Source organism: Thalassophryne amazonica, chromosome 10 (assembly GCF_902500255.1).
Source record: "Thalassophryne amazonica chromosome 10, fThaAma1.1, whole genome shotgun sequence".
NCBI classification, from domain to species: domain Eukaryota; kingdom Metazoa; phylum Chordata; class Actinopteri; order Batrachoidiformes; family Batrachoididae; genus Thalassophryne; species Thalassophryne amazonica.
Window position 1 is genome coordinate 24,377,685 of NC_047112.1, and position 13,900 is coordinate 24,391,584.

The window sequence follows — 13,900 nt, forward strand, 5'->3', positions numbered from 1 at the left end:
AGATGCTGCCACCACCATGCTTCACTGTAGAGATGGTGCCTGGCATTCACACCACAATTTAATCTTTGTCTCATCAGACCAGAGAATTTTGTTTCTGATGGTCTGAGAGTCCTTCTGGTGCCCTTTGACAATCTCCAGGTGGGCTGTCATGTGCCTTTTACTAAAGAGTGGCTTCTGTCTGGTCACCTGATTGGTGGATTGCTGCAGAGATGGTTGTCCTTCTGGAAGGTTCTCCTCTCTCCACAGAGGAATGCTGGAGCTGTGACAAAGTGACCATCCTACCAACACTGGAAGCGTACAGAGTTCTCCCACAAATGGTGAGTTTGGAAACATTAATTTTAGTCCACAATGTGAATAATTCAGCAGCACTTCTTTTCTTATTGGTATGTTTTGTTTTTTGGAGGGAAGGGGGTCTGTGATGTTCAATATCACTCATGTCCACCATCTCGGATGTTCCTCGGAGCATCATATACTGTTTAGAAAAGCTTGTTTTTTAAAAACACCACAGGAAGCATTTTGTGCTGTCATCACCATGGTGCTCTGTACCCGAAGAACACCTGATTTTAATCAAACTTGGCACGTACAGTGGACTGAATGGGAGAAGTGATTATGTTTGGTTGATTGTCAACAATCAAGGTCAATTTTCCAGCCCTGTGCTTATATATAGCAAAATGGCAAATTTTATAGAAACGAGCGCAAATTTTTTATCTTTATTGAAGCTGATTGTTTAAAGCCCATGTACAATTTTCTGTGTACGAGTACGACTAATGCTTTGAAATATGGGCGTGGCATCCCCGTGCCCCATAAACACTTTTGACGGAGTTGATTTTTTTGTAAAATAAAATGTCTGCAACTCAAACTTGTAATTATCAACACCTCCCTGTTAGATATTTACAGTATTTATTACGTTAATAACTTCACAGAGTTATACCAAGATAGTAGCTGCATGTCAAAGATACAAACATGTATTGGGAAATAAGTGTAATTCCTGCTCACCTCAGTGAGCAAATTTTTATTAAGACAGGCCCATTTACCATACAAAATAATGACAGAAGCCAACACATCTTTTACATTCACCCCATTAACACCACATTTACCAGCTCCCAACACAGAAAACAAAGAAATATCATTTATTGGCACCTTTAGAATTAATCACACAGTTTCCACTCTTCCCAGTAAGTCTAACAGTCCGTCCTTACTGAGAAACATTGTCTCATTTATCTGCTGACAGATCACCTCAAACCTGGGCATTTCCTCCAGAGCACTCTGTCCTATTGCGATAACATACGGGTAGCCTAGTCTGTTAGCGTCCTTCAACCTCTTACCAATGGTCATGTGCGTACGGTCATCAAGAATAACTTCATCTCTCAATCCTGGCAGTTTATCTTGCAACGTATTAATTACTTCCTCAGCTAAGTCTTTCATTTTGTCCTTACTGCCTTTTTTAGGTGGTAGAACACACACCTGGTACGGGGCCAGAAGTCCTGGCCACCGGATGCTCTCTTCTGTTGACATCACCTCAATGGCTGCAGCAAGAATCCGAGTTACACCCAGACCAAAGCAGCCCATCTCAGCAACACAGGACTTGCTTTGAGCATTACTGAAGGTGGCATTGAATACATCAGAGTACTTTTTACCCAGGTAAAAGGTGTGGCCAACCTCGATACCCTTTGAATCTACCAGGGTGCCCGTTTTGCACTGCGGGCAGTCACTTCCACCAGATGACAAAGTCTCTGCATTGGCAGAGAAGGAACAGTTCCTACAAAGACGAAGCCTGTCCTCACCGATGTCTGCAGGCAGCTGGAATTCATGGGATAGTGTACCACCGATGTTCCCCGTGTCCGCTTGCACCTGGATGCAATGAAGGCCAAGTCGGGAAAAAAGCCTCATGTATGCCTGGCACACCGATTCATACGTCTGGTGAGCTGCTTCTTTGTTGACATCAAAGGAGTACATGTCCTTCATGTAGAACTCCTTTCCTCGCAGCAGACCAAACCTCGGCTTCAGCTCGTCTCTGAATTTGCGGGTGATCTATTTTAAACCAAAGGCATGTGCTGGAGTAAAAATGGTAAGAAATAACACAAACACACTCGTGACAACACAATGAATGTTCACCTGGTAAAGAAGCAGTGGGAGCTGTTTGTAGGAAAGTGTGGCTTGGTGAGCCACTAGACTTGTCACCGCCTCCTCGTGTGTTGGACCCAGACAGTAGTCGGCACCGTGGCGGTCTTTCACTCGGAATAGGTCCTTTCCCATCAAGTTCCAGCGCTCGCTAGATTTCCAGAGGTCAGCTGAGCACAGACTGGGCATGTCCAGTTTCTGTCCGCCGATCGACTGCATCTCCTGGTCAATAAGCCTCACCTGTGGATTGGGGATGGTCATTAGAACAAAGCTGTTCTGTAAAATATACAAACCCATCGCCTTCTCAGAAATGTCTTAACTGAATACAACCCCTGGCAAAAATTATGGAATCACCGGCCTCGAAGGATGTTCATTCAGTTGTTTAATTTTGTAGAAAAAAGCAGATCACAGACATGACACAAAACTAAAGTCATTTCAAATGGCAACTTTCTGGCTTTAAGAAACACTATAAGAAATCAGGAAAAAAAAATTGTGGCAGTCAGTAACGGTTACTTTTTAGACCAAGCAGAGGGAAAAAATATGGAATCACTCAATTCTGAGGAAAAAGTTATGGAATCATGAAAAACAAAAGAACGCTCCAACACATCACTAGTATTCTGTTGCACCACCTCTGGCTTTTATAACAGCTTGCAGTCTCTGAGGCATGGACTTAATGAGTGACAAACAGTACTCTTCATCAATCTGGCTCCAACTTTCTCTGATTGCTGTTGCCAGATCAGCTTTGCAGGTTGGAGCCTAGTCATGGACCATTTTCTTCAACTTCCACCAAAGATTTTCAATTGGATTAAGATCCGGACTATTTGCAGGCCATGACATTGACCATATGTGTCTTTTTGCAAGGAATGTTTTCACAGTTTTTGTTTCGAGATTCATCACTGAATATGACTTTCATCCAGTCATCCACAGTCCACGATTGCTTTTCCTTAGCCCATTGTAACCTTGTTTTTTTCTGTTTAGGTGTTAATGATGGCTTTCGTTTAGCTTTTCTGTATGTAAATGCCATTTCCTTTAGGCGGTTTCTTACAGTTCGGTCACAGACATTAACTCCAGTTTCCTCCCATTCATTCCTCATTTGTTTTGTTGTGCATTTTCGATTTTTGAGACATATTGCTTTACATTTTCTGTCTTGACGCTTTGATGTCTTCCTTGGTCTACCAGTATGTTTGCCTTTAACAACCTTCCCATGTTGTTTGTATTTGGTCCAGAGTTTAGACACAGCTGACTGTGAACAACCAACATCTTTTGCAACATTGCGTGATGATTTACCCTCTTTTAAGAATTTGATAATCCTCTCCTTTGTTTCAATTGACATCTCTCGTGTTGGAGCCATGATTCATGTCAGTCCACTTGGTGCAACAGCTCTCCAAGGTGTGATCACTCCTTTTTAGATGCAGACTAATGAGCAGATCTGATTTGATGCAGGTGTTAGTTTTGGGGATGGAAATTTACAAGGTAATTCCATAATTTTTTCCTCAGAACTGAGTGAGTCCATATTTTTTTTCCCTCTGCTTGGTCTAAAAAAGTAACCGTTACTGACTGCCACAATTTTTTTTTCCTGATTTCTTATAGTGTTTCTTAAAGCCAGAAAGTTGCCATTTGAAATGACTTTAGTTTTGTGTCATGTCTGTGATCTGCTTTTTTCCTACAAAATTAAACAACTGAATGAACATCCTCCGAGGCCGGTGATTCCATAATTATTGCCAGGGGTTGTAGCTATTAAGTCTGATTAAACAATGTGGTCATAAAAGAGCAAAGAGCAAATAACTGGAGAAGCTATTGTACATATTGCTGCTGTCAACCACCTTACTGATTTGTTTGCTACATGGGCAGTTTCAGAAATTTGATAAGTTACTCATGTTGACACGCCGGTTGACCAGCACATACACAAAGACATGTCACACGAAGAATGGTTAATGGTAAGGTAAAAACTGTTCACTTTAACAATGCATTTTGTTCTATTTGCATACGCAGGAGTGTGTGAGTTGTTTTTCCTGTTAAGCCTGGAGGGCAATTCTATGGTAATGGAAATACAATCACAGCAAAGGTTACTCTATGCACTTTATCATCACTTATACATACACTCAACAAAAATATAAACGCAACACTTTTGGTTTTGCTCCCATTTTGTATGAGATGAACTCAAAGATCTAAAACTTTTTCCACATACACAATATCACCATTTCCCTCAAATATTGTTCACAAACCAGTCTAAATCTGTGATAGTGAGCACTTCTCCTTTGCTGAGATAATCCATCCCACCTCACAGGTGTGCCATATCAAGATGCTGATTAGACACCATGATTAGTGCACAGGTGTGCCTTAGACTGTCCACAATAAAAGGCCACTCTGAAAGGTGCAGTTTTATCACACAGCACAATGCCACAAATGTCGCAAGATTTGAGGGAGCATGCAATTGGCATGCTGACAGCAGGAATGTCAACCAGAGCTGTTGCTCGTGTATTGAATGTTCATTTCTCTACCATAAGCCATCTCCAAAGGCAATTCTATAACTGAATTCTTGGCTCTCACTGCGGTATTGTATCACTTCCTGTTCCGGAGCACAGCGGTGTTTTTCTGTATCTGTTAGCTGTTTTATCTGCGCAGTTAGATTGATCTAGTTATCTAGATTACGATTTGTTTCCCAGTGTAATCTTTACGTGCCTTAACTAAAGCACTCCCTCTGCTGAATCACCTCTAAATTATTTACACATTATTCACTTTGCGTGTTTTTAGGAATCCGCTAGCTTAGCGTAGCTACTAGCTCTTAGCCGATTTAGCATGGCGGCTTCTCCTGTCTCTCCCGCACTTTTCTGCTCTGGGTGTGAAATGTTTAGTTATTCCTCGGCCTCCTTTAGCAGTAATGGTACTTGTAATAAGTGTAGCTTATTCGTAGCTTTGGAGGCCAGGCTGGGCAAATTGGAGACTCGGCTCCGCACCGTGGAATATTCTTCAGCTAGCCAGGCCCCTGTAGTCGGTGCGGACCAAGGTAGCTTAGCCGCCGTCAGTTACCCCCTGGCAGATCCCGAGCAGCCGGGAAAGCAGGCCGACTGGGTGACTGTGAGGAGGAAGCGTAGCCCTAAACAGAAGCCCTGTGTACACCGCCAACCCGTTCACATTTCTAACCGTTTTTCCCCACTCGACGACACACCCGCCGAGGATCAAACTCTGGTTATTGGTGACTCTGTTTTGAGAAATGTGAAGTTAGCGACACCAGCAACCATAGTCAATTGTCTTCCGGGGGCCAGAGCAGGCGACACTGAAGGAAATTTGAAACTGCTGGCTAAGGCTAAGCGTAAATTTGGTAAGATTGTAATTCACGTCGGCAGTAATGACACCCGGTTACGCCAATCGGAGGTCACTAAAATTAACATTGAATCGGTGTGTAACTTTGCAAAAACAATGTCGGACTCTGTAGTTTTCTCTGGGCCCCTCCCCAATCGGACCGGGAGTGACATGTTTAGCCGCATGTTCTCCTTGAATTGCTGGCTGTCTGAGTGGTGTCCAAAAAATGAGGTGGGCTTCATAGATAATTGGCAAAGCTTCTGGGGAAAACCTGGTCTTGTTAGGAGAGACGGCATCCATCCCACTTTGGATGGAGCAGCTCTCATTTCTAGAAATCTGGCCAATTTTCTTAAATCCTCCAAACCGTGACTATCCAGGGTTGGGACCAGGAAGCAGAGCTGTAGTCTTACACACCTCTCTGCAGCTTCTCTCCCCCTGCCATCCCCTCATTACCCCATCCCCGTGGAGACGGTGTCTGCTCCCAGACCACCAATAACCAGCAAAAATCTATTTAAGCATAAAAATTCAAAAAGAAAAAATAATATAGCACCTTCAACTGCACCACAGACTAAAACAGTTAAATGTGGTCTATTAAACATTAGGTCTCTCTCTTCTAAGTCCCTGTTGGTAAATGATATAATAATTGATCAACATATTGATTTATTCTGCCTTACAGAAACCTGGTTACAGCAGGATGAATATGTTAGTTTAAATGAGTCAACACCCCCGAGTCACACTAACTGTCAGAATGCTCGTAGCACGGGCCGGGGCGGAGGATTAGCAGCAATCTTCCATTCCAGCTTATTAATTAATCAAAAACCCAGACAGAGCTTAATTCATTTGAAAGCTTGACTCTTAGTCTTGTCCATCCAAATTGGAAGTCCCAAAAACCAGTTTTATTTGTTATTATCTATCGTCCACCTGGTCGTTACTGTGAGTTTCTCTGTGAATTTTCAGACCTTTTGTCTGACTTAGTGCTTAGCTCAGATAAGATAATTATAGTGGGCGATTTTAACATCCACACAGATGCTGAGAATGACAGCCTCAACACTGCATTTAATCTATTATTAGACTCTATTGGCTTTGCTCAAAAAGTAAATGAGTCCACCCACCACTTTAATCATATCTTAGATCTTGTTCTGACTTATGGTATGGAAATAGAAGACTTAACAGTATTCCCTGAAAACTCCCTTCTGTCTGATCATTTCTTAATAACATTTACTCTGATGGACTACCCAGCAGTGGGGAATAAGTTTCATTACACTAGAAGTCTTTCAGAAAGCGCTGTAACTAGGTTTAAGGATATGATTCCTTCTTTATGTTCTCTAATGCCATATACCAACACAGTGCAGAGTAGCTACCTAAACTCTGTAAGTGAGATAGAGTATCTCATCAGTAGTTTTACATCCTCATTGAAGACAACTTTGGATGCTGTAGCTCCTCTGAAAAAGAGAGCTTTAAATCAGAAGTGCCTGACTCCGTGGTATAACTCACAAACTCGTAGCTTAAAGCAGATAACCCGTAAGTTGGAGAGGAAATGGCATCTCACTAATTTAGAAGATCTTCACTTAGCCTGGAAAAAGAGTCTGTTGCTCTATAAAAAAGCCCTCCGTAAAAGTAGGACATCTTTCTACTCATCACTAATTGAAGAAAATAAGACGGGGACTAGAAGGAGAGAGCATATCTCACCCATATTGGCCTCTCTTCATTGGCTTCCTGTTAATTCTAGAATAGAATTTAAAATTCTTCTTCTTACTTATAAGGTTTTGAATAATCAGGTCCCATCTTATCTTAGGGACCTCGTAGTACCATATCACCACAATAGAGCGCTTCGCTCTCAGACTGCAGGCTTACTTGTAGTTCCTAGGGTTTGTAAGAGTAGAATGGGAGGCAGAGCCTTCAGCTTTCAGGCTCCTCTCCTGTGGAACCAGCTCCCAATTCAGATCAGGGAGACAGACACCCTCTCTACTTTTAAGATTAGGCTTAAAACTTTCCTTTTTGCTAAAGCTTATAGTTAGGGCTGGATCAGGTGACCCTGAACCATCCCTTAGTTATGCTGCTATAGACGTAGACTGCTGGGGGGTTCCCATGATGCACTGTTTCTTTCTCTTTTTGCTCTGTATGCACCACTCTGCATTTAATCATTAGTGATCGATCTCTGCTCCCCTCCACAGCATGTCTTTTTCCTGGTTCTCTCCCTCAGCCCCAACCAGTCCCAGCAGAGGACTGCCCCTCCCTGAGCCTGGTTCTGCTGGAGGTTTCTTCCTGTTAAAAGGGAGTTTTTCCTTCCCACTGTAGCCAAGTGCTTGCTCACAGGGGGTCATTTTGACCGTTGGGGTTTTACATAATTATTGTATGGCCTTGCCTTACAATATAAAGCGCAATGGGGCAACTGTTTGTTGTGATTTGGCGCTATATAAAAAAATTGATTGATTGATTGATTGAATTTGGCAGTACATCCAACCAGCCTCACAACCGCAGACCACGTGTAACCACACCAGCCCAGGACCTCCACATCCAGCATGTTCACCTCCAAGATCGTCTGAGACCAGCCACTCGGACAGCTGCTGAAACAATCGGTTTACATAACCAAAGAAGTTCTGCACAAACTGTCAGAAACCGTCTCAGGGAAGCTCATCTGCATGCTCGTCATCCTCATCGGGGTCTCGACCTGACTCCCGTTCGTCGTTGTAACCGACTTGAGTGGGCAAATGCTCACATTCGCTGGCGTCTGGCATGCTGGAGAGGTGTTCTCTTCACGGATGAATCCCGGTTCACACTGTCTAGGGCAGATGGCAGACAGCGTGTGTGGCATCGTGTGGGTGAGCGATTTTCTGATGTCAATGTTGTGGATCGAGTGGCCCATGGTGGCGGTGGGGTTATGGTATGGGCAGGCGTCTGTTATGGACGAAGAACACAGGTGCATTTTATTGATGGCATTTTGAATGCACAGAGATACCGTGACGAGATCCTGACGCCCACTGTTGTGCCATACATCCAAGAACATCACCTCATGTTGCAGCAGGATAATGCACGGCCCCATGTTGCAAGGATCTGTACACAATTCTTGGAAGCTGAAAATGTCCCAGTTCTCGCATGGCCGGCATACTCACCGGACATGTCACCCATTGAGCATGTTTGGGATGCGCTGGACCGGCGTATACGATAGCGTGTACCAGTTACTGCCAATATCCAGCAACTTCGCACAGCCATTGAAGAGGAGTGGACCAACATTCCACAGGCCACAATTGACAACCTGATCAACTCTATGCGAAGGAGATGTGTTGCACTGCATGAGGCAAATGGTGGTCGCACCAGATACTGACTGGTATCCCCCCCAATAAAACAAAACTGCACCTTTTAGAGTGGCCTTTTATTGTGGGCAGTCTAAGGCACACCTGTGCACTAATCATGGTGTCTAATCAGCATCTTGGTATGGCACACCTGTGAGGTGGGATGGATTATCTCAGCAAAGAAGAAGTGCTCACTATCACAGATTTAGACTGGTTTGTGAACAATATTTGAGGAAAATGGTGATAGTGTATGTGGAAAAAGTTTTAGATCTTTGAGTTCATCTCATACAAAATGGGAGCAAAACCAAAAGTGTTGCGTTTATATTTTTGTTGAGTGTACAATAAAACCCCAAATGTAATCTCACCAGCTTCTCCATGGAGCGGACTGTAGCAGGAAGGTAGTAGTAACAACCCGGGCTGGAGGGATGAATGAGTCCAGCCTGTTGCATGAGTCTCTGGCTCTTACAGGTCATCTCTCTGGGTAACTTCCCATCCTGCCCCATATCGCGCAGACTGGAGGGCTGGTACAGGTTCGACACTCGGACTGTGGGCCTGATGTGCGCTGAAGGGGTAGACGCAGGACTAGCTGTGTGCTCAGTACACCTCAAATTAATCCTCCTTTGCGGTATCAGGTGTTTCTGGAAGTGCTGGAAGATTCTCTGCCAAACCTTGTACATTATGCTCTCTGTAGTAAAGCCAGATGTACTGCTGGTTTCAAAAACAGACGGGGCAAATGCACATTACATATTTGCTAAATAGAATCTGTGTGTCAGAGGATAAAATAACTGCCAAAGCACCTTTACTCAATAGCTATAATTAAATACAGATTTTTCCACATCATTTTATGGTTTTTTGTTTCTTCTGTATTTCAAAACAAATATTACATTACTCTAATTTCACAGCTGTAGTTGCACATTAACACAAATTTACAAAACTAAATGGATATTTTGCCAGATACGGCAAACACGCACCTAGCGCTATTTGACCAGATCTCCTCGCTGATTGGCGAGTTCAAATTATGTCATCGAAGAGTTTATTTCAACATGGCGGCAACTTCGGCATTGAGTGTTGGTGCTAATTTTTCATCTTTTAATGCCGTTTTGGGTGCCATAAAGTCGAAGGGATTCTATGTCGTTTTGGGTGCCATAAAGTCGTTTGAATCGGAACAGAAAATCACCAACTGGCAGAGGGATTCTATGCCGTTTTGGGTGCCATCGCTAAAAGCAGCTCAAAAACGTGGCATAGTCGTGCCCGAAATGATTTCCACCGGCGCTTTTTGCCACGCGGTGGAAATAATTTTGGGCACAGTGGAAATCATTTTTGCAGTCTTGGTAATTTTTTTGTGTCGGGCGGGGATGATAAAGAACTTATTTTTAAACAACTTATTTTTTTATTTGGCCTTAAGTGGCCTCATTTTGTGTAGCTAACATGATAAAACATTCAAAATGCCATGGTAAACAGAAATACAGAAGTCCACGTCGGCACGTGTGTTTCTCCTGTTTTTTCTCTGTCAGTGTCATGTCTGCAAAACCTTCGATCAGTCCACCCCTGAAAATAGCGAATGGTAAAATATGCCAATTTTCAATAATGAAAATCACCAATATCAAGCTACTATCATGAATGTGAAATAAGGAGATGTTAAACTCCGATTGCCTTTAAGTTCCAGTCCGCTCGCGGCTGTTCCGTTGCGTTGTGAATAAATTTAGACGGGCGGCAAAACAGAGCAACCCGCCATTTTGCCGGTGCCACGTACGGTGAAATATCGTCCAGTTCAACATTGCAGAGGACACCGCCATGTTGAAATAAAGTATACGATGACGTAATTTGAACTAGCCAATCAGCGAGGAGATCCGGTCAAATAGGTGCATGTTTGCCGTATCCAAAATATCCACTGCCTTTACAAAAACAATGAAATAAAATGTGACATAATCTTAGCAACTTAAGTATCCAGTATTACATATAAAAACTGAACCCCAAAACAAAACTAAGTATTATAATACATAAATAATAAAAAAAAACATTGTTTCTCAATCCACTCCTTTCCTCTCCATGTAAAGCTTTTGCAAGAAACAGATCTGTGTTTTTACTGAAGTGTATTTCTATTTATAGTGATACTTTTAGCACCTGGTACAACACCTAAAGATTATTTAATATATGAATACAGTAAAACCATAGCCGTTTATTATTTTGTGATGTACATTTTACCGACAGTGACAGTTGGCAAAAATAAAAAAAAATAGCAGTTAGCTTCTCTGTTAGCGCACTTAGTGTAAGTGAAGAACGACTTTATTGTCTAAGTTTCCTTTAATTCAACTCACCATAGGAATGACAGGCAAAGACGTCAGCGTATATTATTGTTCCAAACTGACGCTGATAAATGAGCAACAAGAAGCACCACAACCACGAACACAACCTACATAAACCAGGTCCTTAGCTACAAGCATGTCCACTGCATATACATCTTGCCCCACCTACAGGTCAGGAGGACTAAACACACAGTGCAGTCGTCGCACAACTATGTGCTTAAACTTTTTCGTACCTAAAATTTGTTCGTACCCCCGCGAACAAATTTAGAACTTTCTCAGACTATGCGTACGCGCAGATGATGAAGCCTCAGTTGCCCATCCACACCCCCAAATAAGTAAAAACACACCCTTTTAATTAAATGCAATATTAAAAATATTCATGTTTTCACACCTGTTTGTTTGTTTGTGAACATTGTGGAGCACAGAAGATTCGTATCCTGATAGGCAAGAACTGATTCAATTTTCAAGGTCATCTCAGGGTCAAAATCAGGAAAAATCCCTATACTTTAACATTGTTCTGTCAAAAAGGTCGAATTTATTTCATATTTGAGAGAGTTATGTAGGATGGTATCTTTAATCGACTAACAACGTTTGAGCCAGATCTGATCCAGATTACAGATTTTGTGGCTATTTAAATTTAACACTGAAAACCCCATTTAATGTGTACTGCCTGTGGAGATCCATGAGCTCTAGATTAGTGTTTATATTATTAGTGTTTTCAAGGGTGGTAATAAATTGTGCAAAGTTTCTATAATAAGCTGGAATGGCGTGTGAGTCCACAAGGTTTTTTTTGTTTTTTTTAAGAACTCAACTCTTTTATTTCCTGTTAATTACGTAATTTTTAAAATGGTCATTTCCTGTCTTCATGTATTTATAAATTGTGTAGGATCTTATTATCATATATACAATCTATTATTATTATTATCATTATTATTATCAGTATTACTATTATTTTATTTTTATTTCTATTTTGTCATTTGATTTGTAAATGGACCACAATTGAAATAAGTGTTTTCACCCACTTTACCTCAATTTGGATGACGAACTGCTTCAAGTTTAGAGCACATAAACAATGTCAAATGGGATCAAGAAGGATCTGGTAGCTGGAGGTACTTCCTGTCTTCGGAGTGAGATTGCATCAGAATTTTGGCTCTCTGTTGGGACTGTTTACACAGAGACTGCTACCTGCTGCTTTGGACTTTGAACTAACAGTCTTTTTCAAGACTTTTTTACCTTTTTACTTTTTTTTACTTTTTTACTGTGCTCCAACGCCTAAGGAAGACCTCTAACGGTCGAAACATCGCGACGGAGCACTTTTATCAGCTAACTTTCATCAGCGTTGGCAAGCTAACTAGCTTGCTAACGCTTTCGTTTTTATTTTATTATTTTTTTTTATTTTTTATTTTTAGCACTGTTGTCGTGCGTTACCTGTGCTGCTCCACAGCGTGTTTGGTCTATTTTTGTTTTGTTTTGGCACCGTTGTCGTGCGTTCGCTGTTGTTGTGCGTTGCCTGTGCTGCTTCATGGCCTGTTTGGTGCCTTAATTAAGGCACTCCTTCTGCTGAATCACCTCTAAATTATTTACACATTATTCACTTTGTGTGTTTTTAGGAATCCGCTAGGTTGCGTAGCTACTAGCTCTTAGCCGATTTAGCATGGCGGCTTCTCCTGTCTCTCCCGTACTTTTCTGCTCTGGGTGTGAAATGTTTAGTTATTCCTCTGCCTCCTTTAGCAGTAACGGTACTTGTAATAAGTGCAGCTTATTCGTAGCTTTGGAGGCCAGGCTGGGCGAATTGGAGACTCGGCTCCGCACCGTGGAAAATTCTACAGCTAGCCAGGCCCCTGTAGTCGGTGCGGACCAAGGTAGCTTAGCCGCCGTTAGTTCCCCCCTGGCAGATCCCGGGCAGTCGGGAAAGCAGGCTGACTGGGTGACTGTGAGGAGGAAGCGTAGCCCTAAACAGAAGCCCCGTGTACACCGTCAACCCGTTCACATCTCTAACCGTTTTTCCCCACTCGACGATACACTCGCCGAGGATCAAACTCTGGTTATTGGCGACTCTGTTTTGAGAAATGTGAAGTTAGCGACACCAGCAACCATTGTCAATTGTCTTCCGGGGGCCAGAGCAGGCGACATCGAAGGACATTTGAAATTGCTGGCTAAGGCTAAGCGTAAATTTGGTAAGATTGTAATTCACGTCGGCAGTAATGACACTCGGTTACGCCAATTGGAGGTCACTAAAATTAACATTAAATCGGTGTGTAACTTTGCAAAAACAATGTCGGACTCTGTTGTTTTCTCTGGGCCCCTCCCCAATCGGACCGGGAGTGACATGTTTAGCCGCATGTTCTCCTTGAATTGCTGGCTGTCTGAGTGGTGTCCAAAAAATGAGGTGGGCTTCATTGATAATTGGCAAAGCTTCTGGGGAAAACCTGGTCTTGTTAGGAGAGACGGCATCCATCCCACTTTAGAGGGAGCAGCTCTCATTTCTAGAAATCTGGCCAATTTTCTTGGATCCTCCAAACTGTGACTGTCCAGCGTTGGGACCAGGAGGCAGAGCTGTGGTCTTATACACCTCTCTGCAGCTTCTCTCCCCCTGCCGTCCCCTCGTTGCCCCGTCCCCGTGGAGACGGTGCCTGCTCCCAGACCACCAATAACCAGCAAAAATCTATTTAAGCATAAAAATTCAAAAAGAAAAAATAATATAGCACCTTCAATTGCACCACAGACTAAAACAGTTAAATGTGGTCTATTAAACATTAGGTCTCTCTCTTCTAAGTCCCTGTTGGTAAATGATATAATAATTGATCAACGTATTGATTTATTCTGCCTAACAGAAACCTGGTTACAGCAGGATGAATATGTTAGTTTAAATGAGTC

The 13,900-nt window shown here is 42.5% G+C and overlaps 1 protein-coding gene across 3 annotated transcripts; it reads right to left on the reverse strand.

The window, feature by feature from the left end:
* Window positions 1-976: 976 nt before the first annotated feature.
* pars2 (prolyl-tRNA synthetase 2, mitochondrial) lies at window positions 977-11,173 on the reverse strand. 3 transcript variants are annotated; one of them, XM_034179573.1, is made up of 4 exons: window positions 11,036-11,173; window positions 9,083-9,425; window positions 2,116-2,361; window positions 977-2,031 (listed from the first exon to the last, which is right to left on the reverse strand). In XM_034179573.1, the coding sequence occupies exons 2-4, from the start codon at window positions 9,392-9,394 to the stop codon at window positions 1,153-1,155; spliced, it is 1,437 nt and encodes a 478-aa protein (XP_034035464.1). In that variant the 5' UTR covers window positions 9,395-9,425; window positions 11,036-11,173; the 3' UTR covers window positions 977-1,152. The 3 variants fall into 3 exon arrangements, with proteins under 3 accessions (XP_034035464.1, XP_034035465.1, XP_034035466.1); XM_034179574.1 differs by having other exon boundaries at window positions 9,083-9,422; window positions 11,036-11,148; XM_034179575.1 differs by having other exon boundaries at window positions 9,083-9,402; window positions 11,036-11,135.
* Window positions 11,174-13,900: the final 2,727 nt, after the last annotated feature.

Coding starts and splice junctions, on each gene's coding strand:
- pars2 (XM_034179573.1), bottom strand. CDS start 9,394: ATGTACAAGGTTTGGCAGAGAATCTTCCAGCACTTCCAGAAACACCTG. Junction 2,362..9,082: donor TCCGCTCCATGGAGAAGCTG/GTGAGATTACAT, acceptor CCCAATCCACAG/GTGAGGCTTATTGACCAGGA. Junction 2,032..2,115: donor TCCCACTGCTTCTTTACCAG/GTGAACATTCAT, acceptor GGTTTAAAATAG/ATCACCCGCAAATTCAGAGA.